Source organism: Drosophila biarmipes, chromosome X, assembly GCF_025231255.1.
Source record: "Drosophila biarmipes strain raj3 chromosome X, RU_DBia_V1.1, whole genome shotgun sequence".
In the NCBI taxonomy this organism is placed as follows: domain Eukaryota; kingdom Metazoa; phylum Arthropoda; class Insecta; order Diptera; family Drosophilidae; genus Drosophila; species Drosophila biarmipes.
This window is the reverse complement of record NC_066611.1, coordinates 1,861,978-1,889,192: the sequence shown is the minus strand read 5'-3', so window position 1 is coordinate 1,889,192 and position 27,215 is coordinate 1,861,978. Positions and strand designations below refer to the sequence as shown.

General features: G+C 39.0%; 1 protein-coding gene across 1 annotated transcript in view; it reads left to right on the top strand.

Moving 5' to 3' along the window:
• LOC127012490 (uncharacterized) overlaps positions 1-26,923 on the top strand; it is a 62,695-nt gene extending 35,772 nt beyond the window's left edge. Inside the window, exon 2 of the mRNA XM_050890438.1 lies at positions 25,021-26,923. Coding sequence (XP_050746395.1) covers positions 25,022-26,812 — 1,791 coding nt within the window. The 5' untranslated portion in view covers position 25,021 and the 3' untranslated portion in view covers positions 26,813-26,923. The remainder of the gene's footprint in view (positions 1-25,020) is intronic.
• Positions 26,924-27,215: the final 292 nt, after the last annotated feature.

The following is a 27,215-nucleotide window of genomic DNA, read 5'->3' as shown; positions in this document are numbered from 1 at the left end:
ATCAATAGACGCATAAAAAAGGCGCCGTGGTGAATAATGTTATACCCATACGAAGACGAAAAGGGTATACTAGATTCGTTGAAAAGTATGTAACTGGTAAAAGGAATCTTAAGAGTAACAGAGTAGGAGTATAAAGTATACAGAGACAATTAGCATTTTAAATATGTATGTATAAGTTATTTAATTGTGTTTCTTTATTTAGATACCAAGGTATAGAGACTTTTTTCACTTAAGCCTTTTCAAGCCAAAGATATTTTAATTCGTACAATGGATTGTTAATTATAATATTGATCGCCAGCTATAGCTGCGTAGTTCAGTTTAAAACTAAACTGAAGGTCTATCCCGGTCGCACCATGAAGCCCTTTTTTGCGCTGCCGCGCAACCGCCTAAGTGCGATGTCAGCATTCCGTATCCAGCTAGCGACGATCACTCGCTGCAGGCGTGTTGGGACCGAGCCTCGGGCAACTGCCCCGGGAATGCACGATCAGCAGTTCCGCCCTTGCGCGTGTTGGCCATCGGATCCGGTCTGCAATTTGGCAATTTTTCCAAATTCTTTTGCGCTTGCTAACTTCTCCTTCTTTTAAATGGTCGCCGTCACGGTGACCAGTCTGTTCTATGTCATCTGCAGCCCTTGATCTGGCAAGACGTTTGTTCTTCAGATAATGTTTGCCGAGCCAGATAAGGCAGCATAACAGGATGGCGACTAGTATGATGAGAGAATTGTTGAGGAAGGATCTCATCGAGTACCGCTCATTAAGGGTTCCAATGTGGTGGAGGTTCCTCATGCTAAGCTTATGAAGAAATGGAAGACTTAGCCGGTTATGGTGACAAGTGATGTTTACTACGGTCATAACTGATACTGCAGGTTTCTTCTTCGAGCTTCCCAGTTGGTTTATGAACCAGGTTCCATTGACGGCTACCTTGTCGGAGTACGTCACCAGGTATGTTCCCGATATTCCCTGGTCTCGGCCCTGATCATCGGTAATGGTTGCGTTAACGTCGTTGATGATGGTGGTTTCGGAAACGATTTGCTGTGCGCAAGTGTTGTTTTGCAGTTCCCTGCAGAAGGTGGCGCCTACAGTCGCTTTACAGTAGCCGATGTTAAGGTTCTGCGTTAGGCATTCGGCGACTAAGTTCCCGTTCTCAAAGTCTAGGATCTTGTTGTTGTGCTGGACCGGGTAGACCGTTACCTTCTTACATACGAACTTTGGAGTTGGAAATTTAATTAGGAAGTGAAGAATTTCTGAATTTTGGAAGACACTTATGCTAGATATTTCTAATATCATCTACAAGACCAATATTAATAGGCTGTTTGTCCTTAAATTCGCCAATGTCAGTGCTATCCAGGATAGCCGGACTAACAATGTTTATTTTTGCCAGGGCTAAGCCCATAAGAATGTTTTCTAAATCTGTGATAACGATTCTATTTTTTGCCAAAATAATTTCCAGAAGGTGTCTTTCTTTTTCTGTATCGAATTTTTGAATTTTATTCATCGCGTTCGCGAGTTCATTTAAGCGTTCTTGAAATTTGATATTTAAATCTGTTTGTCCCTCGTTTGTTCTCATTATTCTCTTGATTGATTTTTATCTGCTCCCAGTCGCTGCTCTATTGTGGATTTTTAAGGTAGCTACCAACTTGCGAATGTGTCGGAGGTCCGTTAATATTACTGGTGTCCTATGATCGTCAGTAAACGTTTTCGTCATTGCTTCTGTCTGCTCTACGTAGTCATCGTAAGATGTCAGGTTCGTTGCGTGTTGTAAGTATCCGTAAGTCTCCCAGATTACGATGTCGTTGTCTTCTATCGGGATATAGTCTGCGTTCGTGTAGTCGTTGAGTTTCACCGTCACGTCTGTCCTAACAGCCACTAGTGCCAAGATAAAAAGATATTGTCTTAACCTAGAAATAATATGAAAAGAATAGAATAACGAAAAGCGTAGTAAGGATCTTTATCGAAGATTGTCCTTGTGAACCACCCTCCCCTTAATGAGAACCGTGGTCCCCAAATCTGCCTCAATGATTCCCTCTGAGCATTGCGGCGAAACTTGTTTCCTAATCGTTTATTTGCTTTCAGAAAAACTTTTTTGCCGACTTGATAGTTCCTATGGGTCCTATCTTTGTTAATTTGGTAGATGGTTTTTTCCTGTGCCTGTTGGATTTTCTTGCTATTTTCCCTTTCGAATTCTGCGGGCTTGGAATGGACAATTTCTATGGGTTTTTCGTTGGTTACTGAATGAATTGATTTATTATATTTGTTGGTAGCCAAAAGGATTATCTCAGTGGTGTCGTTCAGCTTATGTTCTATTTTTAGGCATTGGGCTATTTCTGCTAAAGTGCTATGAAATCTCTCCACTTGGCCGTTTGAGGTACTGTGGAGAGGTGGTGCGTTCGAAATAGTAATATTAAAGTTGTTTAATAACATTGATTTTATTGTTTCGGAATTTAATGACCTTTCGTTGTCGCAATAAATTGTTTTTATATTTGGAAAAAAATTAATATGTGTAATATAGGGGCCTTAATGTCGACAATAGCCCTTGATGCGATAACCTGCACCGTGGCGAATTTAGAAAATTTATCGACACACGTAAGAAAGAAGATTCCGTCTGTGGAAAAGATATCGATATAAAGAATTTCCCCTACATAACCTGGTATTGGAGTTTGTGCTATAGCCTGTTTGGATGGATGGCGTTTGTATTTTGCCATAGAACAGGTCTTGCAATTTAAGGTTATTTCTATGGCTAAATTAAGCTTTTTGGAGAAAAAGTAGTCCCTTAAAATTTGTTTTACATTTTCTTGAGCCGCTCGATGGGCTCTATTGTGTTCTGTTAATATAATTTCCTTCTGCTCGCTTTTGTCCGTTATGTCTTGAACGAAATATTTCGTGTGTCTAAATACGGATCCTGGGAACAATCCTACTAGTCGGTGCTGGATTTTTGCCAGGATTGGGAGCGAACAATGTATTGCGTTCACTGCATTGTTAATAACTACATCCTGTAACACATTTAGCAAATTGTCATGGTCCGAAATGTTTACTATGTGTCTCACCTTGGTTTTAAACAAAATGAGTGTGCTTACCGATGAACTGTTCCCCTCTTCAATTATTATTTGGTTCCTTAAACAGTTTCCCGGTTTGTCCGTTGTTTCTATAGGGTAGGTCAGGGATTGTTCGCTGTGCATGGTAGCCGCGTCAGATTCTACTGTATCTTCTAATACATTTATATTTTGACGAGATAATGCGTCTGCTACGAAATATTCTTTCCCCGCTTTATAAATCAGCTTTGCCCCGTGGTCATCAATAATCCCTTTCCATCGTTTTAATTTCGCGTTAGGGTTTTTGTCTGAGACAGCAAAAGTTAAAGGCTGATGGTCGGTAAAGATCCGTAACTCCGTACAGATAATTACGAAGATTTTTAAGTGCCCAAACTATGGCGAGGAGTTCTCGCTCGTTGGTGGCGAAATTTTTTTCGTTATCACGTAGTGTTCGTGATATCATTGTTATCGGGCGTCCGTCTTGCGATAGTACCACCCCTAGACCAAAGCCTGACGCATCCGTTGTCAAATCGAACGGTCTCTTAAAAGTCTGGATAGGAAAGTAAAACATCTTCTGATGCTAGGATTTCTCTTAGTCTGTGGAATGTTTCACTTTGTTCTTTGTTAAGATCGATATCAATTTTTCTTGACTGATATTTGCTCGTCTTTCCGTTTTCGCCTTTAAGGATACTTGTTAGGGGCCTGGCGATTGCCGCGAAGTTTTTAATAAAGCACCTGTAGTAACTTGCTAGTCCTAGAAAGGATCTAAGTTCGAACAAAGTTTTTGGCGGCGGAACTCTTTAATAGCCTTCACTTTTTCGCGTGATGTCCGCAGTCCCCCTTGTGACACTATGAATCCGAGATATTCAACGCTCTTTTTAAAGAACTGACTTTTCTTGGGATACTCTCATGCCGTCCTCAAGAAGTTTTTGTAGTACCCAATTGATATCGTTAATATGGTCTTCTTTGGTTTTGGAGAATATTATAACATCATCGACATAAACGTGGCATATCTTAGATATTCCTTCTCTTAGGACATCATCTATGGCTCTCTGGAAAATACTTGGAGCATTCTTGAGCCCAAAAGGCGTCTACAGAATTAGTGTTTGCCGTTATTTATCGAAAAAGCCGTTTTTTCTCGGTCTTTCTCTGCCAGCTCTATCTGGTGGAAACCTGACTTGAGGTCAAGAGTGGTAAAAAATTTGGACTCTCCCATATTTGACAGTATTGTCGAAATCATAGGGATAGGGTATCTATCGTCCACTGTTTTTTGGTTCAACTTCCTAAAGTCGATAACCAATCGCTTTTTTTTTAACCCGTTTTCGTCAATTCCTTTTTTATCTACAACCCAGGTTGGGTTGTTATAAGGAGATTTGGATGGCCTTATTACGCCGTCCGCTAGAAGTTGTTTAACCTCTGCGTTGACGAACTCGGTTACACCCATGGGGTGCGGGTATGACCTGGAATATACCGGCTCCCCATCCGTTTTTATCGTAGATACCGTGTTAATGTTGAAAGGTAGCGCCTCGTCTGGATCGGCGAAGGCTTTACGGTTTTTTATTATTATTTTATAAAAAGGAGTTTTTACTGCGGGTGCACGTCACCATCATAAATCATAAAAAATTACAAGACTCATCTGTGTCTAGATCATCCTGTATTTCCGTATATGTATTACTTTTTTAAATGTTTAGACCCTTCTTTTGCACCCAAAATGTTTTGTTTTTAATTTTAAAATGTTTTGCAATAAACTTAGGAGGTAAAATGTTTTTTTTAAATTTAAAAAGTTTGCAACGCAGTGAATGAAACGTTTCAGACCCCAGAAAGTATATTTATTCTTGATCAGCGTCACTAGAAGAGTCGATCTAGCCATGTCTGTCTGTCCGTTTCTACGCAAACTAGTCTCTCAGTTTTGAAGCTATCGGGCAGAAGCAAAAGTCTTCTTTCTATTGCATGTTGTATATAAGTCGGAACCAGCCGGATTGGACAACTATATCTTATAACTCCCATAGGAACTAGCGGGGAAAATATTTAAAAAAAATTACATCTTTGGTGTTTTTTGACATTTAACCTCCTACTGTTGGAAATATCATTTTTCAATATGTTCTGAATTTCAAATTAATTTTTTTAGTAACGATCTGAAAATTAGTGGTAAAATAACATGAAAAAATTATATCTTAGGTGTTTTTTAACACATAACCGTTTAAGCTTGGAAATAACATTTTTTAATTAGTTCTGAAATTCAAATTAAATTTTATCAAAATCGGAAGACTATATCATATAGCTGTCATAGGAACGACCGGAAAATTGGTGGAAAAATAATATACAACAAATTATAGCTTTGGTGCTTTTTGACATATAACCTTCTTAGCTTGAAAATAACATTTTTTAATTAGTTCTGAATTTCGAATTAAATTTTATCAAAATCAGTTAACTTCCTTTCTTGTTTTTATTGTTACTTCTTATTCACTAGTTTACACAATTGTTATTAGTACCGAACTTAATTTTCACTGCTCGCGATATTCAAGTTGTCGACCGATCAATTCGGATTAAAAAAACGGACGGCCTGACTTCGGTTTAATAATCCATAATCAAACCTCATCTTAAGAGATTTATCTGAAAAATCTGATTAAAAGAATCATCCAAGAAAGACGGAAAATAGGATGATGAAATTTGTCAATTAAATTTGAAATTGAAATTTTGCAGAATTAAAATTTTGCCGGAAATCGATGTTTACGTTAGCGGACTTTGTGTTCTCTTTTTGGGGCTCTGGTGTTTACAGAATCCGTTTAAAGCGGAGAGTGTGAAACTGCTCTGAGTGGAAATCGATTGGAGGCTTTGTTTAATGAATGAAAAACAGCTCTTACCTCAAAGTTGTTTATAAATTGGGCAAGAGCCGCTAAGTAATGTGTCATACAACTTGCATACTACAAGGCCTTTGCCTGGTCGCAGCGCTACTGTCAAAGTGCGGGGTCAGCACTTGATATCCGGCGATCATTCGCTGAGCGAGTGTTCCCAGCGCTGCAGCTAAAGCGCCGGGTCCTGCGAGAGTGTTTCTGGTCGGATTCCGGTCGATGGTCCCCAGAGTGTGGAGTTGGTAGTTTCCTTTCTGCGCGTGTTGGCCACCGGATATGGCCTGCAACTCGACAAATTCTCCTCACGGGAACCGGGTTTGTTAACTTATTTACATATTAAGATATAACCACTGATGTTGCTGTGGGCAATTGCCCGGCCTACCTTTGCCCGTACTTCGTGGGAAAGGCCTCTTCCCACGGCCCCTTTCCACATTTTTACCGGTGCTGGCCCAGACAAAGTACAACTACGAAATCTCTTAGCAATTTATTATAATTTATTGGCTAACGCTAAATTAGAACATTGAACATAGAAATATGGAAATAAAATAAATAAATCTTAGAATCGAAACGGGAAAGTAATTTGTAAACGCTAATTGTGCATTAGATTGCATTTGCAAACCGTAAACACAAACAAATTTTTGCACAGCGACTATAGTCACTAAAGCCAAATGTTTAAAGACAGGCGAATTATGTCTGTGGTCCGAAAGTGGCTGATCACAGTAGTATAGATATAGGTGCTTATTTGGGTATTCCAATGAAATAAGGACAAGACTGATTTTATTCAATTCTGTGTATATAAAATGAGAGCTAACATTAAGAGTGGGGTACATATGCTGAGATTGAGAAACTCCTTCGGTCAGCCCTTTCCGGCCGGATGCCTGTGACCCAGTTGTTTACCCGGTTCGGTATCCTGAGTCTGCTGTGTCGGCGGTTTTATGTCCGGGCTAAACGGCATCGCCGCTAATGGCCCAAAGCTCGAGGGGGTTTGGGTGGAGGTGGTGCTGTGAGCAAAACATCAGCAGTAACAGGCGCGCTTGCGCGACCACATGCGTGGTCCCAAGCCTGGTAAGGGGAAAAGGGAGGGATGATAGCGGGCGACTATGTTCCTTGCACTTCTTTTCGCACTCAGTTTTTCCGTTTCATTGCTTTGGTGCTCCTTAGTTTTCCATGAAATTCAATTTAAAGAAAATATTGACTTACAAATTATTTATTGCCGCATACTGCGAGGCTGCCGCCCATTAAGCCTCGCCCATACATCTTTACTTGCATATGTAATTTTCTGATGTTTGTTTTGGTTCGCGCTACATAACTGATTTGGATATAGATCTAAATAAAACACTTTGTTAACCTAATTGATGTTCTTTATGTGGTTGAGGCGGAAACGTTCTGGAGAACGCTGCTGCTGTGAGGAAAACTGCAATACGGCCCTGTTGCTGCCTCTTTGTGTGTATGTTTGTGTGATTCTATTTCAAATCCAAGTAAAATCAAACCCAAAGTAAACTATCTAACACCCAAACTAGGAAAGCCGCTGCTGTTGCATGGGGCTTGGAACACTCCCCACGGGATTGGATTTAGAGTGGATATATACAGATATATACAGATTTTAGTAAGGCCTTTGACTCCGTTAACCACTCACTTCTTTTATTCAAATTAGATCAGCTTGGGTTTCCTGGTAATCTATTATATTGGATATCATGTTACTTGAATGGTAGGACTCAGAGGGTTATATTCAAGAATGCTGTTTCAAAATTGATCTACGTGATATCTGCTGTGCCTCAGGGTAGTCATTTGGGCCCTTTGCTGTTTACTTTGTTTAATAACGATCTTCCCTCAATCATAACACATTCTCGTGTACTAATGTATGCTGATGATGTTAAGCTTTGTTTATCATATAATGATATAGTGTCGGGATTTAACTTACAGTCGAAAATTGATTGTTTTCATGGATGGTGTGAGTAAAACCTTTTAAATTTGAACTGCCTTAAATGCAACGTTATGACTTTTTATAGGGGTACTCCTACGTTTATCAATTACTTTCTTAAAAATACGCCACTTGACCGTATATATTCAGTTAACGATTTAGATGTTCTTCTTGACCCTAAACTTAAATTTGACTGCCACATTATGTCCACTGTTAACAAAGCCATGAGTGTTCTTGGGTTTATAAAGCGTTGGTCAAAAGAATTTGATGACCCTTGTCCGTCCTATTTTGGAATATTATTCGTCGGTTTGGAGTCCACAATATCAAGTGCACATCGACCGTATTGAGTCGGTAAAAAAAAATTTCTCTTAGTTTCCCTGCGTAGTTTAAACTGGGATCAAAACGTAAGGCTTCCTTCCTAAGAGAGTAGATTACAATTGCTTAATTTACCTACACTTGTAAATCGTAGAACAATGCTTGGTACTATTTTGATACAAAATCTTATAAGAGGTGACATTGATTCTGCAGAACTTTCAAACCGCCTAACATTCAACGTTCCCGTTAGACTAACACGAAATTATTATCCTCTAAATTTGCCACGATGTACATCAAGTTTTTGTCTGCACGAGCCCTTTCGCGTTCTATGTAATAACTATAATAAACTTTATCATTTAATTTGCATTAATTTGCATTTCAACATCTATCTTCATTTGATAGTTTTCTAGATCTCAACGTTCAAACTTAGTATTTTTAAAGTTCGTGGGCGGTTTGTGAGCATTTGAATGAGCGTGGAAAATGTGTTTTGGTAATTTTCAGGTATTACGAGAAGAGCACATTTCAGTTAATGTTTTTTTTCTAGCACTTGAACTGTAGGAGCCACCATTTTATGTGGAATTTGAGCGTTGCGAAGAACACCTAAAGTTTTCGAGAGCTCAGCGTTCATACGGACAGACGGATATATCTTGATGTGTCTAAAAGAATAACTTTAAAAGTGTAGTAAAATTCCTTTCGATTGCGAGCTACTTCTGCAAGGGAGGTATGTGTTACCACGCTGAACACAATGTAGCTGAACAAATGTAAAAACTACATTTTAATCTTTTAGTATATTCTCATTTCCATCCTAACTTATCTACCGGACAAAACTTAAAATGTTCCACCCAAATTTAAACCACTACAAGACAGGCACCGATTTGAATATCCAGTATATATTAAAATGAAAAAAAAATAAAACGTTTCAAGGGAACCAAGGAACCGTTTCTTTACAAGCCATAGAACTGTCATCTAGACAAGCTCACAGTTTTCATTTAAATCAGAATTCAACGCACTACCTCATCTACTAGCCTTTTATTATCAGTTTCTGGAAAGTTTCGGGTTTTACCAGCCAAAAGACCTTCATCGTAGGCAAGCGATATCGCAGATTTCCACTATCAACTATTCGTGGTACTTCAAGCTGAGCGGCAAAGGAACTGGTGGTTTCCCCAGCATTACAAGGTAAATTAACCTCTGCTGCGCGAATGATAAAACATTTTTTACGTGTATGTATCTAACCAAGTGCAATTTAATATACGTATGTACATACATAAAGAAATTAAACTATTTAACATACGTATGTTCGTACACATACGGTGATCGCGTACCATCGTTTGACCCCATTAATAAGGATTTTCGTAGCTGAGCGAAGATTTCAGGTGCTTACATTTTCGGGATTGTTACGATTAAAAATGAATATAAGGAAAAACGCTTAAAGGACTAAATAGGAAAAACGCAAAGCCCATATCTTTCTATGAAACCCATAATCTGCGTTAAATGAATGCTTAAAACAATATACTTGTTTTATGCTCGCAAATCATTTTATTATCCGAGTTATTTGACGTTTAAGTCAAAGTATGAATTTAGTTGGACTGTACGCAGAGATATGGAGCAACGTGTTTTTAATTATCATACATTTACAAGAAATAAGTTACATCTTCAAAAATCAAGAACGCTACACGTTACTAAGATAGGAAATTGATAAATTAATTTAAAGTTCAGTCCTGACCCCATCATCGAACCACTTTTTGTTTTGTTATTCTCTCCCTGCTAACACAGAATTGTTCTACTTGTTACTTGTTTATTAAAAGGGTGTACTCGTCGAAAACTAAGTCACAGGAATATATATTCTTATTCAAGACCCAAATTTTTGTGTTGCTTTTATGGCATCTTACAGGTCTAGTGCATACTAATTTATTGTTGTATCAATAGACGCATAAAAAAGGCGCCGTGGTGAATAATGTTATACCCATACGAAGACGAAAAGGGTATACTAGATTCGTTGAAAAGTATGTAACTGGTAAAAGGAATCTTAAGAGTAACAGAGTAGGAGTATAAAGTATACAGAGACAATTAGCATTTTAAATATGTATGTATAAGTTATTTAATTGTGTTTCTTTATTTAGATACCAAGGTATAGAGACTTTTTTCACTTAAGCCTTTTCAAGCCAAAGATATTTTAATTCGTACAATGGATTGTTAATTATAATATTGATCGCCAGCTATAGCTGCGTAGTTCAGTTTAAAACTAAACTGAAGGTCTATCCCGGTCGCACCATGAAGCCCTTTTTTGCGCTGCCGCGCAACCGCCTAAGTGCGATGTCAGCATTCCGTATCCAGCTAGCGACGATCACTCGCTGCAGGCGTGTTGGGACCGAGCCTCGGGCAACTGCCCCGGGAATGCACGATCAGCAGTTCCGCCCTTGCGCGTGTTGGCCATCGGATCCGGTCTGCAATTTGGCAATTTTTCCAAATTCTTTTGCGCTTGCTAACTTCTCCTTCTTTTAAATGGTCGCCGTCACGGTGACCAGTCTGTTCTATGTCATCTGCAGCCCTTGATCTGGCAAGACGTTTGTTCTTCAGATAATGTTTGCCGAGCCAGATAAGGCAGCATAACAGGATGGCGACTAGTATGATGAGAGAATTGTTGAGGAAGGATCTCATCGAGTACCGCTCATTAAGGGTTCCAATGTGGTGGAGGTTCCTCATGCTAAGCTTATGAAGAAATGGAAGACTTAGCCGGTTATGGTGACAAGTGATGTTTACTACGGTCATAACTGATACTGCAGGTTTCTTCTTCGAGCTTCCCAGTTGGTTTATGAACCAGGTTCCATTGACGGCTACCTTGTCGGAGTACGTCACCAGGTATGTTCCCGATATTCCCTGGTCTCGGCCCTGATCATCGGTAATGGTTGCGTTAACGTCGTTGATGATGGTGGTTTCGGAAACGATTTGCTGTGCGCAAGTGTTGTTTTGCAGTTCCCTGCAGAAGGTGGCGCCTACAGTCGCTTTACAGTAGCCGATGTTAAGGTTCTGCGTTAGGCATTCGGCGACTAAGTTCCCGTTCTCAAAGTCTAGGATCTTGTTGTTGTGCTGGACCGGGTAGACCGTTACCTTCTTACATACGAACTTTGGAGTTGGAAATTTAATTAGGAAGTGAAGAATTTCTGAATTTTGGAAGACACTTATGCTAGATATTTCTAATATCATCTACAAGACCAATATTAATAGGCTGTTTGTCCTTAAATTCGCCAATGTCAGTGCTATCCAGGATAGCCGGACTAACAATGTTTATTTTTGCCAGGGCTAAGCCCATAAGAATGTTTTCTAAATCTGTGATAACGATTCTATTTTTTGCCAAAATAATTTCCAGAAGGTGTCTTTCTTTTTCTGTATCGAATTTTTGAATTTTATTCATCGCGTTCGCGAGTTCATTTAAGCGTTCTTGAAATTTGATATTTAAATCTGTTTGTCCCTCGTTTGTTCTCATTATTCTCTTGATTGATTTTTATCTGCTCCCAGTCGCTGCTCTATTGTGGATTTTTAAGGTAGCTACCAACTTGCGAATGTGTCGGAGGTCCGTTAATATTACTGGTGTCCTATGATCGTCAGTAAACGTTTTCGTCATTGCTTCTGTCTGCTCTACGTAGTCATCGTAAGATGTCAGGTTCGTTGCGTGTTGTAAGTATCCGTAAGTCTCCCAGATTACGATGTCGTTGTCTTCTATCGGGATATAGTCTGCGTTCGTGTAGTCGTTGAGTTTCACCGTCACGTCTGTCCTAACAGCCACTAGTGCCAAGATAAAAAGATATTGTCTTAACCTAGAAATAATATGAAAAGAATAGAATAACGAAAAGCGTAGTAAGGATCTTTATCGAAGATTGTCCTTGTGAACCACCCTCCCCTTAATGAGAACCGTGGTCCCCAAATCTGCCTCAATGATTCCCTCTGAGCATTGCGGCGAAACTTGTTTCCTAATCGTTTATTTGCTTTCAGAAAAACTTTTTTGCCGACTTGATAGTTCCTATGGGTCCTATCTTTGTTAATTTGGTAGATGGTTTTTTCCTGTGCCTGTTGGATTTTCTTGCTATTTTCCCTTTCGAATTCTGCGGGCTTGGAATGGACAATTTCTATGGGTTTTTCGTTGGTTACTGAATGAATTGATTTATTATATTTGTTGGTAGCCAAAAGGATTATCTCAGTGGTGTCGTTCAGCTTATGTTCTATTTTTAGGCATTGGGCTATTTCTGCTAAAGTGCTATGAAATCTCTCCACTTGGCCGTTTGAGGTACTGTGGAGAGGTGGTGCGTTCGAAATAGTAATATTAAAGTTGTTTAATAACATTGATTTTATTGTTTCGGAATTTAATGACCTTTCGTTGTCGCAATAAATTGTTTTTATATTTGGAAAAAAATTAATATGTGTAATATAGGGGCCTTAATGTCGACAATAGCCCTTGATGCGATAACCTGCACCGTGGCGAATTTAGAAAATTTATCGACACACGTAAGAAAGAAGATTCCGTCTGTGGAAAAGATATCGATATAAAGAATTTCCCCTACATAACCTGGTATTGGAGTTTGTGCTATAGCCTGTTTGGATGGATGGCGTTTGTATTTTGCCATAGAACAGGTCTTGCAATTTAAGGTTATTTCTATGGCTAAATTAAGCTTTTTGGAGAAAAAGTAGTCCCTTAAAATTTGTTTTACATTTTCTTGAGCCGCTCGATGGGCTCTATTGTGTTCTGTTAATATAATTTCCTTCTGCTCGCTTTTGTCCGTTATGTCTTGAACGAAATATTTCGTGTGTCTAAATACGGATCCTGGGAACAATCCTACTAGTCGGTGCTGGATTTTTGCCAGGATTGGGAGCGAACAATGTATTGCGTTCACTGCATTGTTAATAACTACATCCTGTAACACATTTAGCAAATTGTCATGGTCCGAAATGTTTACTATGTGTCTCACCTTGGTTTTAAACAAAATGAGTGTGCTTACCGATGAACTGTTCCCCTCTTCAATTATTATTTGGTTCCTTAAACAGTTTCCCGGTTTGTCCGTTGTTTCTATAGGGTAGGTCAGGGATTGTTCGCTGTGCATGGTAGCCGCGTCAGATTCTACTGTATCTTCTAATACATTTATATTTTGACGAGATAATGCGTCTGCTACGAAATATTCTTTCCCCGCTTTATAAATCAGCTTTGCCCCGTGGTCATCAATAATCCCTTTCCATCGTTTTAATTTCGCGTTAGGGTTTTTGTCTGAGACAGCAAAAGTTAAAGGCTGATGGTCGGTAAAGATCCGTAACTCCGTACAGATAATTACGAAGATTTTTAAGTGCCCAAACTATGGCGAGGAGTTCTCGCTCGTTGGTGGCGAAATTTTTTTCGTTATCACGTAGTGTTCGTGATATCATTGTTATCGGGCGTCCGTCTTGCGATAGTACCACCCCTAGACCAAAGCCTGACGCATCCGTTGTCAAATCGAACGGTCTCTTAAAAGTCTGGATAGGAAAGTAAAACATCTTCTGATGCTAGGATTTCTCTTAGTCTGTGGAATGTTTCACTTTGTTCTTTGTTAAGATCGATATCAATTTTTCTTGACTGATATTTGCTCGTCTTTCCGTTTTCGCCTTTAAGGATACTTGTTAGGGGCCTGGCGATTGCCGCGAAGTTTTTAATAAAGCACCTGTAGTAACTTGCTAGTCCTAGAAAGGATCTAAGTTCGAACAAAGTTTTTGGCGGCGGAACTCTTTAATAGCCTTCACTTTTTCGCGTGATGTCCGCAGTCCCCCTTGTGACACTATGAATCCGAGATATTCAACGCTCTTTTTAAAGAACTGACTTTTCTTGGGATACTCTCATGCCGTCCTCAAGAAGTTTTTGTAGTACCCAATTGATATCGTTAATATGGTCTTCTTTGGTTTTGGAGAATATTATAACATCATCGACATAAACGTGGCATATCTTAGATATTCCTTCTCTTAGGACATCATCTATGGCTCTCTGGAAAATACTTGGAGCATTCTTGAGCCCAAAAGGCAGTCTACAGAATTAGTGTTTGCCGTTATTTATCGAAAAAGCCGTTTTTTCTCGGTCTTTCTCTGCCAGCTCTATCTGGTGGAAACCTGACTTGAGGTCAAGAGTGGTAAAAAATTTGGACTCTCCCATATTTGACAGTATTGTCGAAATCATAGGGATAGGGTATCTATCGTCCACTGTTTTTTGGTTCAACTTCCTAAAGTCGATAACCAATCGCTTTTTTTTTAACCCGTTTTCGTCAATTCCTTTTTTATCTACAACCCAGGTTGGGTTGTTATAAGGAGATTTGGATGGCCTTATTACGCCGTCCGCTAGAAGTTGTTTAACCTCTGCGTTGACGAACTCGGTTACACCCATGGGGTGCGGGTATGACCTGGAATATACCGGCTCCCCATCCGTTTTTATCGTAGATACCGTGTTAATGTTGAAAGGTAGCGCCTCGTCTGGATCGGCGAAGGCTTTACGGTTTTTTATTATTATTTTATAAAAAGGAGTTTTTACTGCGGGTGCACGTCACCATCATAAATCATAAAAAATTACAAGACTCATCTGTGTCTAGATCATCCTGTATTTCCGTATATGTATTACTTTTTTAAATGTTTAGACCCTTCTTTTGCACCCAAAATGTTTTGTTTTTAATTTTAAAATGTTTTGCAATAAACTTAGGAGGTAAAATGTTTTTTTTAAATTTAAAAAGTTTGCAACGCAGTGAATGAAACGTTTCAGACCCCAGAAAGTATATTTATTCTTGATCAGCGTCACTAGAAGAGTCGATCTAGCCATGTCTGTCTGTCCGTTTCTACGCAAACTAGTCTCTCAGTTTTGAAGCTATCGGGCAGAAGCAAAAGTCTTCTTTCTATTGCATGTTGTATATAAGTCGGAACCAGCCGGATTGGACAACTATATCTTATAACTCCCATAGGAACTAGCGGGGAAAATATTTAAAAAAAATTACATCTTTGGTGTTTTTTGACATTTAACCTCCTACTGTTGGAAATATCATTTTTCAATAAGTTCTGAATTTCAAATTAATTTTTTTAGTAACGATCTGAAAATTAGTGGTAAAATAACATGAAAAAATTATATCTTAGGTGTTTTTTAACACATAACCGTTTAAGCTTGGAAATAACATTTTTTAATTAGTTCTGAAATTCAAATTAAATTTTATCAAAATCGGAAGACTATATCATATAGCTGTCATAGGAACGACCGGAAAATTGGTGGAAAAATAATATACAACAAATTATAGCTTTGGTGCTTTTTGACATATAACCTTCTTAGCTTGAAAATAACATTTTTTAATTAGTTCTGAATTTCGAATTAAATTTTATCAAAATCAGTTAACTTCCTTTCTTGTTTTTATTGTTACTTCTTATTCACTAGTTTACACAATTGTTATTAGTACCGAACTTAATTTTCACTGCTCGCGATATTCAAGTTGTCGACCGATCAATTCGGATTAAAAAAACGGACGGCCTGACTTCGGTTTAATAATCCATAATCAAACCTCATCTTAAGAGATTTATCTGAAAAATCTGATTAAAAGAATCATCCAAGAAAGACGGAAAATAGGATGATGAAATTTGTCAATTAAATTTGAAATTGAAATTTTGCAGAATTAAAATTTTGCCGGAAATCGATGTTTACGTTAGCGGACTTTGTGTTCTCTTTTTGGGGCTCTGGTGTTTACAGAATCCGTTTAAAGCTGAGAGTGTGAAACTGCTCTGAGTGGAAATCGATTGGAGGCTTTGTTTAATGAATGAAAAACAGCTCTTACCTCAAAGTTGTTTATAAATTGGGCAAGAGCCGCTAAGTAATGTGTCATACAACTTGCATACTACAAGGCCTTTGCCTGGTCGCAGCGCTACTGTCAAAGTGCGGGGTCAGCACTTGATATCCGGCGATCATTCGCTGAGCGAGTGTTCCCAGCGCTGCAGCTAAAGCGCCGGGTCCTGCGAGAGTGTTTCTGGTCGGATTCCGGTCGATGGTCCCCAGAGTGTGGAGTTGGTAGTTTCCTTTCTGCGCGTGTTGGCCACCGGATATGGCCTGCAACTCGACAAATTCTCCTCACGGGAACCGGGTTTGTTAACTTATTTACATATTAAGATATAACCACTGATGTTGCTGTGGGCAATTGCCCGGCCTACCTTTGCCCGTACTTCGTGGGAAAGGCCTCTTCCCACGGCCCCTTTCCACATTTTTACCGGTGCTGGCCCAGACAAAGTACAACTACGAAATCTCTTAGCAATTTATTATAATTTATTGGCTAACGCTAAATTAGAACATTGAACATAGAAATATGGAAATAAAATAAATAAATCTTAGAATCGAAACGGGAAAGTAATTTGTAAACGCTAATTGTGCATTAGATTGCATTTGCAAACCGTAAACACAAACAAATTTTTGCACAGCGACTATAGTCACTAAAGCCAAATGTTTAAAGACAGGCGAATTATGTCTGTGGTCCGAAAGTGGCTGATCACAGTAGTATAGATATAGGTGCTTATTTGGGTATTCCAATGAAATAAGGACAAGACTGATTTTATTCAATTCTGTGTATATAAAATGAGAGCTAACATTAAGAGTGGGGTACATATGCTGAGATTGAGAAACTCCTTCGGTCAGCCCTTTCCGGCCGGATGCCTGTGACCCAGTTGTTTACCCGGTTCGGTATCCTGAGTCTGCTGTGTCGGCGGTTTTATGTCCGGGCTAAACGGCATCGCCGCTAATGGCCCAAAGCTCGAGGGGGTTTGGGTGGAGGTGGTGCTGTGAGCAAAACATCAGCAGTAACAGGCGCGCTTGCGCGACCACATGCGTGGTCCCAAGCCTGGTAAGGGGAAAAGGGAGGGATGATAGCGGGCGACTATGTTCCTTGCACTTCTTTTCGCACTCAGTTTTTCCGTTTCATTGCTTTGGTGCTCCTTAGTTTTCCATGAAATTCAATTTAAAGAAAATATTGACTTACAAATTATTTATTGCCGCATACTGCGATGAAAGCGCTTTCAACGAGGCTGCCGCCCATTAAGCCTCGCCCATACATCTTTACTTGCATATGTAATTTTCTGATGTTTGTTTTGGTTCGCGCTACATAACTGATTTGGATATAGATCTAAATAAAACACTTTGTTAACCTAATTGATGTTCTTTATGTGGTTGAGGCGGAAACGTTCTGGAGAACGCTGCTGCTGTGAGGAAAACTGCAATACGGCCCTGTTGCTGCCTCTTTGTGTGTATGTTTGTGTGATTCTATTTCAAATCCAAGTAAAATCAAACCCAAAGTAAACTATCTAACACCCAAACTAGGAAAGCCGCTGCTGTTGCATGGGGCTTGGAACACTCCCCACGGGATTGGATTTAGAGTGGATATATACAGATATATACAGATTTTAGTAAGGCCTTTGACTCCGTTAACCACTCACTTCTTTTATTCAAATTAGATCAGCTTGGGTTTCCTGGTAATCTATTATATTGGATATCATGTTACTTGAATGGTAGGACTCAGAGGGTTATATTCAAGAATGCTGTTTCAAAATTGATCTACGTGATATCTGCTGTGCCTCAGGGTAGTCATTTGGGCCCTTTGCTGTTTACTTTGTTTAATAACGATCTTCCCTCAATCATAACACATTCTCGTGTACTAATGTATGCTGATGATGTTAAGCTTTGTTTATCATATAATGATATAGTGTCGGGATTTAACTTACAGTCGAAAATTGATTGTTTTCATGGATGGTGTGAGTAAAACCTTTTAAATTTGAACTGCCTTAAATGCAACGTTATGACTTTTTATAGGGGTACTCCTACGTTTATCAATTACTTTCTTAAAAATACGCCACTTGACCGTATATATTCAGTTAACGATTTAGATGTTCTTCTTGACCCTAAACTTAAATTTGACTGCCACATTATGTCCACTGTTAACAAAGCCATGAGTGTTCTTGGGTTTATAAAGCGTTGGTCAAAAGAATTTGATGACCCTTGTCCGTCCTATTTTGGAATATTATTCGTCGGTTTGGAGTCCACAATATCAAGTGCACATCGACCGTATTGAGTCGGTAAAAAAAAATTTCTCTTAGTTTCCCTGCGTAGTTTAAACTGGGATCAAAACGTAAGGCTTCCTTCCTAAGAGAGTAGATTACAATTGCTTAATTTACCTACACTTGTAAATCGTAGAACAATGCTTGGTACTATTTTGATACAAAATCTTATAAGAGGTGACATTGATTCTGCAGAACTTTCAAACCGCCTAACATTCAACGTTCCCGTTAGACTAACACGAAATTATTATCCTCTAAATTTGCCACGATGTACATCAAGTTTTTGTCTGCACGAGCCCTTTCGCGTTCTATGTAATAACTATAATAAACTTTATCATTTAATTTGCATTAATTTGCATTTCAACATCTATCTTCATTTGATAGTTTTCTAGATCTCAACGTTCAAACTTAGTATTTTTAAAGTTCGTGGGCGGTTTGTGAGCATTTGAATGAGCGTGGAAAATGTGTTTTGGTAATTTTCAGGTATTACGAGAAGAGCACATTTCAGTTAATGTTTTTTTTCTAGCACTTGAACTGTAGGAGCCACCATTTTATGTGGAATTTGAGCGTTGCGAAGAACACCTAAGAATCTGCATGCCAAACTCAAAAACTGTGGCTTTTAAAGTTTTCGAGAGCTCAGCGTTCATACGGACAGACGGATATATCTTGATGTGTCTAAAAGAATACCTTTAAAAGTGTAGTAAAATTCCTTTCGATTGCGAGCTATTTCTGCAAGGGAGGTATGTGTTACCACGCTGAACACAATGTAGCTGAACAAATGTAAAAACTACATTTTAATCTTTTAGTATATTCTCATTTCCATCCTAACTTATCTACCGGACAAAACTTAAAATGTTCCACCCAAATTTAAACCACTACAAGACAGGCACCGATTTGAATATCCAGTATATATTAAAATGAAAAAAAAATAAAACGTTTCAAGGGAACCAAGGAACCGTTTCTTTACAAGCCATAGAACTGTCATCTAGACAAGCTCACAGTTTTCATTTAAATCAGAATTCAACGCACTACCTCATCTACTAGCCTTTTATTATCAGTTTCTGGAAAGTTTCGGGTTTTACCAGCCAAAAGACCTTCATCGTAGGCAAGCGATATCGCAGATTTCCACTATCAACTATTCGTGGTACTTCAAGCTGAGCGGCAAAGGAACTGGTGGTTTCCCCAGCATTACAAGGTAAATTAACCTCTGCTGCGCGAATGATAAAACATTTTTTACGTGTATGTATCTAACCAAGTGCAATTTAATATACGTATGTACATACATAAAGAAATTAAACTATTTAACATACGTATGTTCGTACACATACGGTGATCGCGTACCATCGTTTGACCCCATTAATAAGGATTTTCGTAGCTGAGCGAAGATTTCAGGTGCTTACATTTTCGGGATTGTTACGATTAAAAATGAATATAAGGAAAAACGCTTAAAGGACTAAATAGGAAAAACGCAAAGCCCATATCTTTCTATGAAACCCATAATCTGCGTTAAATGAATGCTTAAAACAATATACTTGTTTTATGCTCGCAAATCATTTTATTATCCGAGTTATTTGACGTTTAAGTCAAAGTATGAATTTAGTTGGACTGTACGCAGAGATATGGAGCAACGTGTTTTTAATTATCATACATTTACAAGAAATAAGTTACTCACATCTTCCTACTGAAAGAAAATCAAGAACGCTACACATTACTAAGATAGGAAATTGATAAATTAATTTAAAGTTCAGTCCTGACCCCATCATCGAACCACTTTTTGTTTTGTTATTCTTTCCCTGCTAACACAGAATTGTTCTACTTGTTACTTGTTTATTAAAAGGGTGTTCTAGATTCGTCGAAAAATAGGTCACACGAATAAATATTCTTTTTCAATACCGAAAGTTTTGCGGTGCTTTTATGACATCTAACAGGTAGAATTACTTATTTATTAAAAGGGTGTACTAGATTTGTCGAAAAGTTAGTCACAGGAATATATAGATGTCTCCTTCGCTTTCGAATCATATAATTTCTTATTTTTATGTTTATTTAAGTCAAGCATATTTCTTGCTCTTTTATAAGCTACTTTAAATCTATATTTACTTTCTCTAGCATAATCATCTATGTTGTATATAGGTTCTACAGTACTTATGGTATTAAGGTATTCTGGTAGACTGCTTGTTTTTCCAAATACTAATTCATATGGACAATAGCTATGTGCCATAGAAGGGGCTGTGTTGAAACAATAAACAAAATATTGAAGCCATACGTCCCAGTCAGTTTTATTAACTGATATGTAGGATCGTATATATTTATTAAATGTTCGATGACTTCTTTCTATTGTTCGGACAGTTTGGTGATGATGTGCATTTGATGTTATATTTTGTATTTTTAAATATTTGCACAAATCATTTATAATTGAGAATAAAAGATTGAATTATTTCGTTTGCTATTGTTGTTGCACTTTTGTTTGCAACTGGTGTAGCTACTAAATATTTAGCTCTGACTCTGGTAATGGACCAATTGTATCCACTATAACTCTGTCGAAAGCTTTTACTGGTGTTTCAGTTATGGTTAATGGGTTGATGGTTAATGATCATCATGTAGTGTAGACAGTATAGCTTCTTTCTCTTTATTTTTATGTATTATAGTCACCGGGTTGAGTAGCGATACTCGTAATGTGTTCAGTATTTCATTGCCCATATTTTTGAATTTATCTATTGAATTTTTTCAAAGATATTTTCCCACGGTGCTATTTTTAATTGGTTTATTTTTAATTGGCTATTTTTAAGCCAAATGGCAGTCGCGTGAAGCGATATGATCCATTGTTTATTGAAAATGACATTATATTTCTTGAGCTTTCTTCTAGCTCTATTTGATGAAATCCTGACATAAGGTCAAGGCATGAAAAGTATTTAGTTCTATCTAGTTGACCTAGAATGTCGTCGATCCTGGGTAGGGGAAATTTATCGGACAGAAATTTTTTATTTATTTGGCATTAGTCTATTACTAATCTTCATTTCTTAACGACTGAACCTGGAAGTGGTTTTTTGGATACTAATAAAAGAGGGCTATTATACTCGGATACAGATTCTTCAACTATATTGTTCTTTATTAGCTTGTTTACTTGTTTCTTTATCTCTTCTTGATGACTATGCGGTGTTCTGTTCATTATCGTTTAGTCTTCATATTTATTACTATATTTTGAACATATTTCAGTAAGTTGTGACTTAAATTGTTTTGGAAAATGTTTTTATAGTTAAGCTATGACTTCTTCTGTTTCGAAAGAGGTTCATAATTGATATTATTTATGTCGACTAATTGGTCGTTACTGGTTGTATTCCGTAAACGGACAAATGCGTTATTCGATGTTGCCACTGTATTTGCAGCATAAATACCAGATGTAATTTCCTGGTTAGGAATTAAGACATTATCTTCTGTTGAGTTAATGTCTAACTTTCGGACAACTTCAGATCTTGCCAGTAATAGTATTAAATTATTACCGGAGCTGAATTTTATTGGAACATAAATGGGGTATTTCAGGTTATTTGGTCTTAGTATGAACCAATTATTTTCTGGTTCACAGTCTAGTTTGCAATTAAAGGTTTTAATGAAAGGGTTTTTATGAACTCCTGTATTTCCATCACATGGTATTGCAAAATCTTTACGGACTAAATTGTAATTATGTGAAATAATATATCTGTTTGTCTGTAGCTGAATTTGGATTAAGCCATTGGACGTGAAAATGCCATGTCCAATGCCTTGAATATTTACAGTTTTTTCTTTTTCAATGTTATCAAAGACAACTGAGTTTTCTTTGATTAGTGATATATCTGCTCCTGTATCTAGCAGAAATGTGAGAGTACTGTTTGTAGAAGTGTTCTTAAAGGTTACAAACATATTCAGACTCAAGTTTATTGTGTGTACTTTTTTATTTAATTTTGGGTACCTAAAGGTGTCTGGCAGTTTTCCGAACTGCTCTGTGTTACACGTACGTTAGAGGGGTTATTGTTACCGTGGCCGCGACTTGAGTTACCGCGACCCCTTTAATTTCTTCAGTACTGTCCTCCGCCTCTATTATTGTTGTTGTTATAATTGGCCCTTCCTCGGTAGCTTCCACGGCTACCTCTATTGTTTTGTTGCCCACTGAAATACAGGACGCTATTAGCGTGCCATGATGTATTTTACCCTTTCTATTGAACAGTTTTTGACCATTGCCTTAACAGCATGTGCTGTGCTGTATTTGGCAGCTATTTCTGAAGTTAGTCTATCGTTGATATAGGCTCCTTCTAGGGCCTTTGTCAACTTACCTACTTCTTGTACATATTGGTTGGCCGTTTTTTGTTTTTGTTGTGAATTCAGTAATTTTGCTGAAATTACTTCTACTGATTCTCCTTTTACTTTAAATTGTAGTTTGTCAATTATGGCTGTAATTGTCTCTTCATTGGTTATTAACTTTCTTGCATGGTCTTTTAATTTTGTCTTTATTAGACTAATAACAACTGTTTCATGAGGACCTTTTATGGAATCAATTAGACTCAAACCGTCTATGAAACTCGTTAGGTTTTCTGCCTTTCCATCGAACTCATGTATTATCGATGAGGCTAACTTTAGATATTCTAGATGTGTCATAGCCATATTTACTGTTTTTTCGATTACGGACTCTGATACAGATTCGGATGGCTCTGGTAAAATTATTACCGCTGGTATTATTAGATCATGTATATCTTCTTTTTTTGTTTTAGTTTCTGAATCACTTGCTACTTTGGAATCGCTAGCAAAGTCTATATCTGTATTTGTATCTTCTTCGACTACTGCTGGAGTGTTTAATATTGAGGGTATTGTTATATCAAATGAGTACTTTGTTTTGATACTATTTAGATTATTTTTTAATCTATGTAAAAATCTTGATACGTACGACCAATGGTGAATATTTAGTTTCTCTCTGTTGTCGTGTATCAATGATCGTGCTTGATTGAAACAGGCAACTAATATCGTTGCGTGCTTACTTCCTTTTTTGTCACGTTTGTAATATTCCTATTTTGCGTCAAGCATTTGTACGATTTATCAAATTTTAATTTGATTTCAACTAATTCGGCATTCAATAGATGCCATTCCATTTCATGCTTATAGAGTATTTGATATAAATTGTGTCAAACGAAAGAACAAACAGAGTTTGGATAAGAATTTATTTTCGTCATTTTCGTACAGCTATACGGGCTGCACTGCTATCGAGCAAATTCGCACGATTTTACAATTTTGTTTTATATTATTAATATTCTAAATATACTCTATATTTAGCATTTGATGTTTCCTGTACTCTTTGTAGTGCGGCCAGCTTCTGTGCCCTCTGTGGCACTGTGGGTTCCTTGGCCAGCTTGATGTGCGTCGCGTTGCCGATGCTGGGTTGGCACAGGCTATTGATCCTTCTGGTTGCACGTCGCAACGCAATGTGGTGAGAATAGCGGTCCCTCGCAGTCAACAGGACACCTCTTCTTTAGTTTCGGCAGTACTGCTGGTATGTGAATGGGTTTTTTTTTTAACAAGTTCTTTATTTGATTATTATTATCTGGCGAGTTAGGGTGAGAGGCTTATTTTTTCACACGTAGGGTCTCTATAAGATGGTCAAGCTCAGTTTGTAACTTCTGGGCTGTAGACCATGCAGGCGATGGCGATTGTTTGTATATTAGCCACTTTAGTTTGACTAATCTTTTATTTATTTTGTGGTTTATACCACCGAGCTGCTTGCCCATTACTCAACTCTACTCACTCAGATGTGGGTTTTCTGTTGTCCATCAGTTTTATGGTGAAATGTTTCTTTTGCCGATGCCGCTGTTGTTGTTGATGCTACTTCTGTCCTTGGTCTTACAAGACCGCTGTCACGGTCGCCATGTGGTGATTATTGCAATACCATAAGTTTAGATTAACCTCTTTATTATGCAAAACACATTGGTTCAGTATTGTGATCTTTATTTTGGAGCAACATGTACGTGTCTCTCCAATTGTTGGAAAATTGTATTTTGTTTGTCAAACTGACATGTCACTTTGTCCCAAAACGTTATTTTAGAGTCCTGAAAATTCTAGACGATGTTGAAAAGCTCAATATAAGAAACATTCGTTCTACCACTTTTGAAAAAAACTAGCTAGTTTGGTACTGAAGCAACAGGCTTGTGCTATACGTCGTTAGAAGGGTATTTCGAAGTACTATGTACGCATGTTAATCACGAGTTGTCTAAATACCACCGTTTAAAAATTATTGGTCAGAGTTCTTTGTTTCAACTTTCTAACGACTCCAACTAAAAATGAAATAAAATTTTAGGGTGTAGCCCTTGTGATATCTCCATTTTTGGCGTACGACACCTTCTTGTAAAAATACCCATGTCAAAGTTCTTAATCAACAAAAATGGCCATATTTACCAGTTCAGAGCATCCCACACTTCCTGAGCATTGACCTTTTTTGTACGTATCCAAATTCTATTTGAATGTTTTGAATATTTAGGATGATGCTAAACAGCTAAATTAATTTCGGAAAAACAAGATAGTTTGCCGGAGAAACAGCTATAAATAGCTAAATTTTGTATACCCGTATCTTGGGAAGTATTTGCAGTTTCGCCACGCTGAATTCAATATGCCATTGCTTAGTTGTTTGATTTAAATTATGCGTTACGAAAATAAAAAATTAAGAAAGTGTATTTATTTAGTAGATCGTATATTACACGTTGATATCAGAACTTTTGTATGTAGGTTCGATCGTCCCTTTATTTTCACCTCGTTAAGAGGTGTTTTTATTTGAATTATTTTAACCGATATACATTTTTTCTTTTCCAATACATTCCTAGGATGAACCAGGACGGCCTTTATCAATCTATCGACTATGATGAGGATACATCGAGCGACATCAGTAGCAGCAGCTCCGTCCTGTTATCGGATTCGGACAGCACCACACCACCACGATGCAGCTCCACTGGGAGTGAAATACCATCGCTAAGCGATGAAGATGATGATCAGTTAACAAGCCCGGTGAGCAGTTTGCAAGAAGACGAATCGGTCTCAACGGAACCTTTCGTGCGCCAGGTTCAGATGTCACCGATAGAAAACTCCTACGACTATGATGAGGATACATCGAGCGACATCAGTAGCAGCAGCTCCGTCCCGTTATCGGATTCGGACAGCACCACACCACACCGATGCAGCTCCACTGGGAGTGAAATACCATCGCTAAGCGATGAAGATGATGATCAGTTAACAAGCCCGGTGAGCAGTTTGCAAGAAGACGAATCGGTCTCAACGGAACCTTTCGTGCGCCAGGTTCAGATGTCACCGATAGAAAACTCCTACGCCGAAGTTTTCAGCGAAAGAACCACACTGACTGTAGAGCGGTTGGCGATGTTGAACGTCGAGGACGACGTCACACCTGGAACGGTCTCGGATCACTGGTCGGTAACATCCTGGGGGCGCTCAGAAAACTTGGAAAGTGATGTTGAAGAGGTTCAAGAGACGGGAGGGACCGACTTGTCATCGTCCGATGATTCTCCGGTTGGGGGCGATGGTCGCTTTGGAAACGGCGGATATCAACCACCCCTAGGTGACGCTGTCAGGGCAGCGAACGTAGCTTGGGAGATCTACCAAGTAACCCCCGGACACCGAATCTCAAACCAGACCACTCCGCAGCCATTGTCACCTAGGGCACCAGTCTCGCCATTGTCAGTAACCCAAGGCCAGCACTCCTTTACACAAGGACACGTTGAGTGGTGTGTTGAGATGGACCAAGATACCGGAAGGGCCGGCACGTCATCGTCCGACGATTCATCCGAAGGAGGCGATGGTCGCAGGGCAACGGCTGAGGACTTTGAAGACTACCTGAATAGCCTATTCCAGTTGGAATCCCGATCCGAGAGCACTCCCAACGATGTCGATGATGTCCTGCTCCTAGCAGCTCCTGATTCCACACTTCTCCCGATGGAAGATATACAGTACCCCGGTCCAGAGTTCCTAGAAGGGCCACCACTGCCCGCAGTGCTTGATGAAGGCCGAGCGATCCTCTATGGATCGCTTTTACCGAGTAGTGATACGGACCAGCACGATGCGGAACAACAAGATACGGTGCGCAGTCTACCTATGCAAGCACCCGGGCGCGATCGTTCGGAGCCGTGGCGCCCAGTACCTAATGTGACATTGCCAGTAACTCAAGGAGGAGAAATCTTAAACACGACTACACCGCGGACAGTGTCACCTAGGGCACAAGTCTCGCCATTTTTCGTGGCCCAAGGGTTGCATACCTCCACCCGTCTACTCAGATCGACCTTAGGGCGTACAATCTCACCGACAGCCCTCGGAAGACAGCCAGGGACAGCTACATCAGAGGCCGAAAACACGGAATGGGGACTGGAAGATTTTCGGGAATTTCCCGGTGCAGAGGAGGCTCTGAGTGAGGACCTCTGGGTCGTAGCTCCTCCAGCATGGCAAGTCGACACGCCTGACCGCCGCCTACCCCCGACCCTAGTCCAGTTTGTTCTCCAGCATGAACGTACCAGAGTCCGCTTCTTAAGACGCGAATGGGGTCACCGGTTCCGAATCACCATCTCGGGGCAGCGAGCCGTCACTATTTCCAAGTGCTACGAAAAAGAATAGGGGTGGGAGAAAGCAAAAAACAAGCCCCCAACACATTTATCGTCTACATCCTCTCATTAGCCCAGGTGGCCAACAAAAAATATATAATATAGGAATGGACCTAAAATCGGACCAGTTGCAGCCGTATATTTGGTTGTTGGTGTTTAGCATTTTTGATTGCCAACAAAGTAAGTAAGTGCTGAGGCGGTAACTTTGGCCGGCCGTTGTAAGTGTGCGGCTGCGGGATTTCGGTGGGGGACCTCCGTGAGTAAATGCTTAAGTTATCCTAGCTATGAGCCCTGCATCTCTTGCCTCGCAGTCCTCTTTCTTCCTGCTGATAAGTTCATCATAAGCCCATTTACAATGTTGTAGTTTTTTTTTATATGGACATTGATGCACTTCAAACAGTACAAACAAGTGGCCC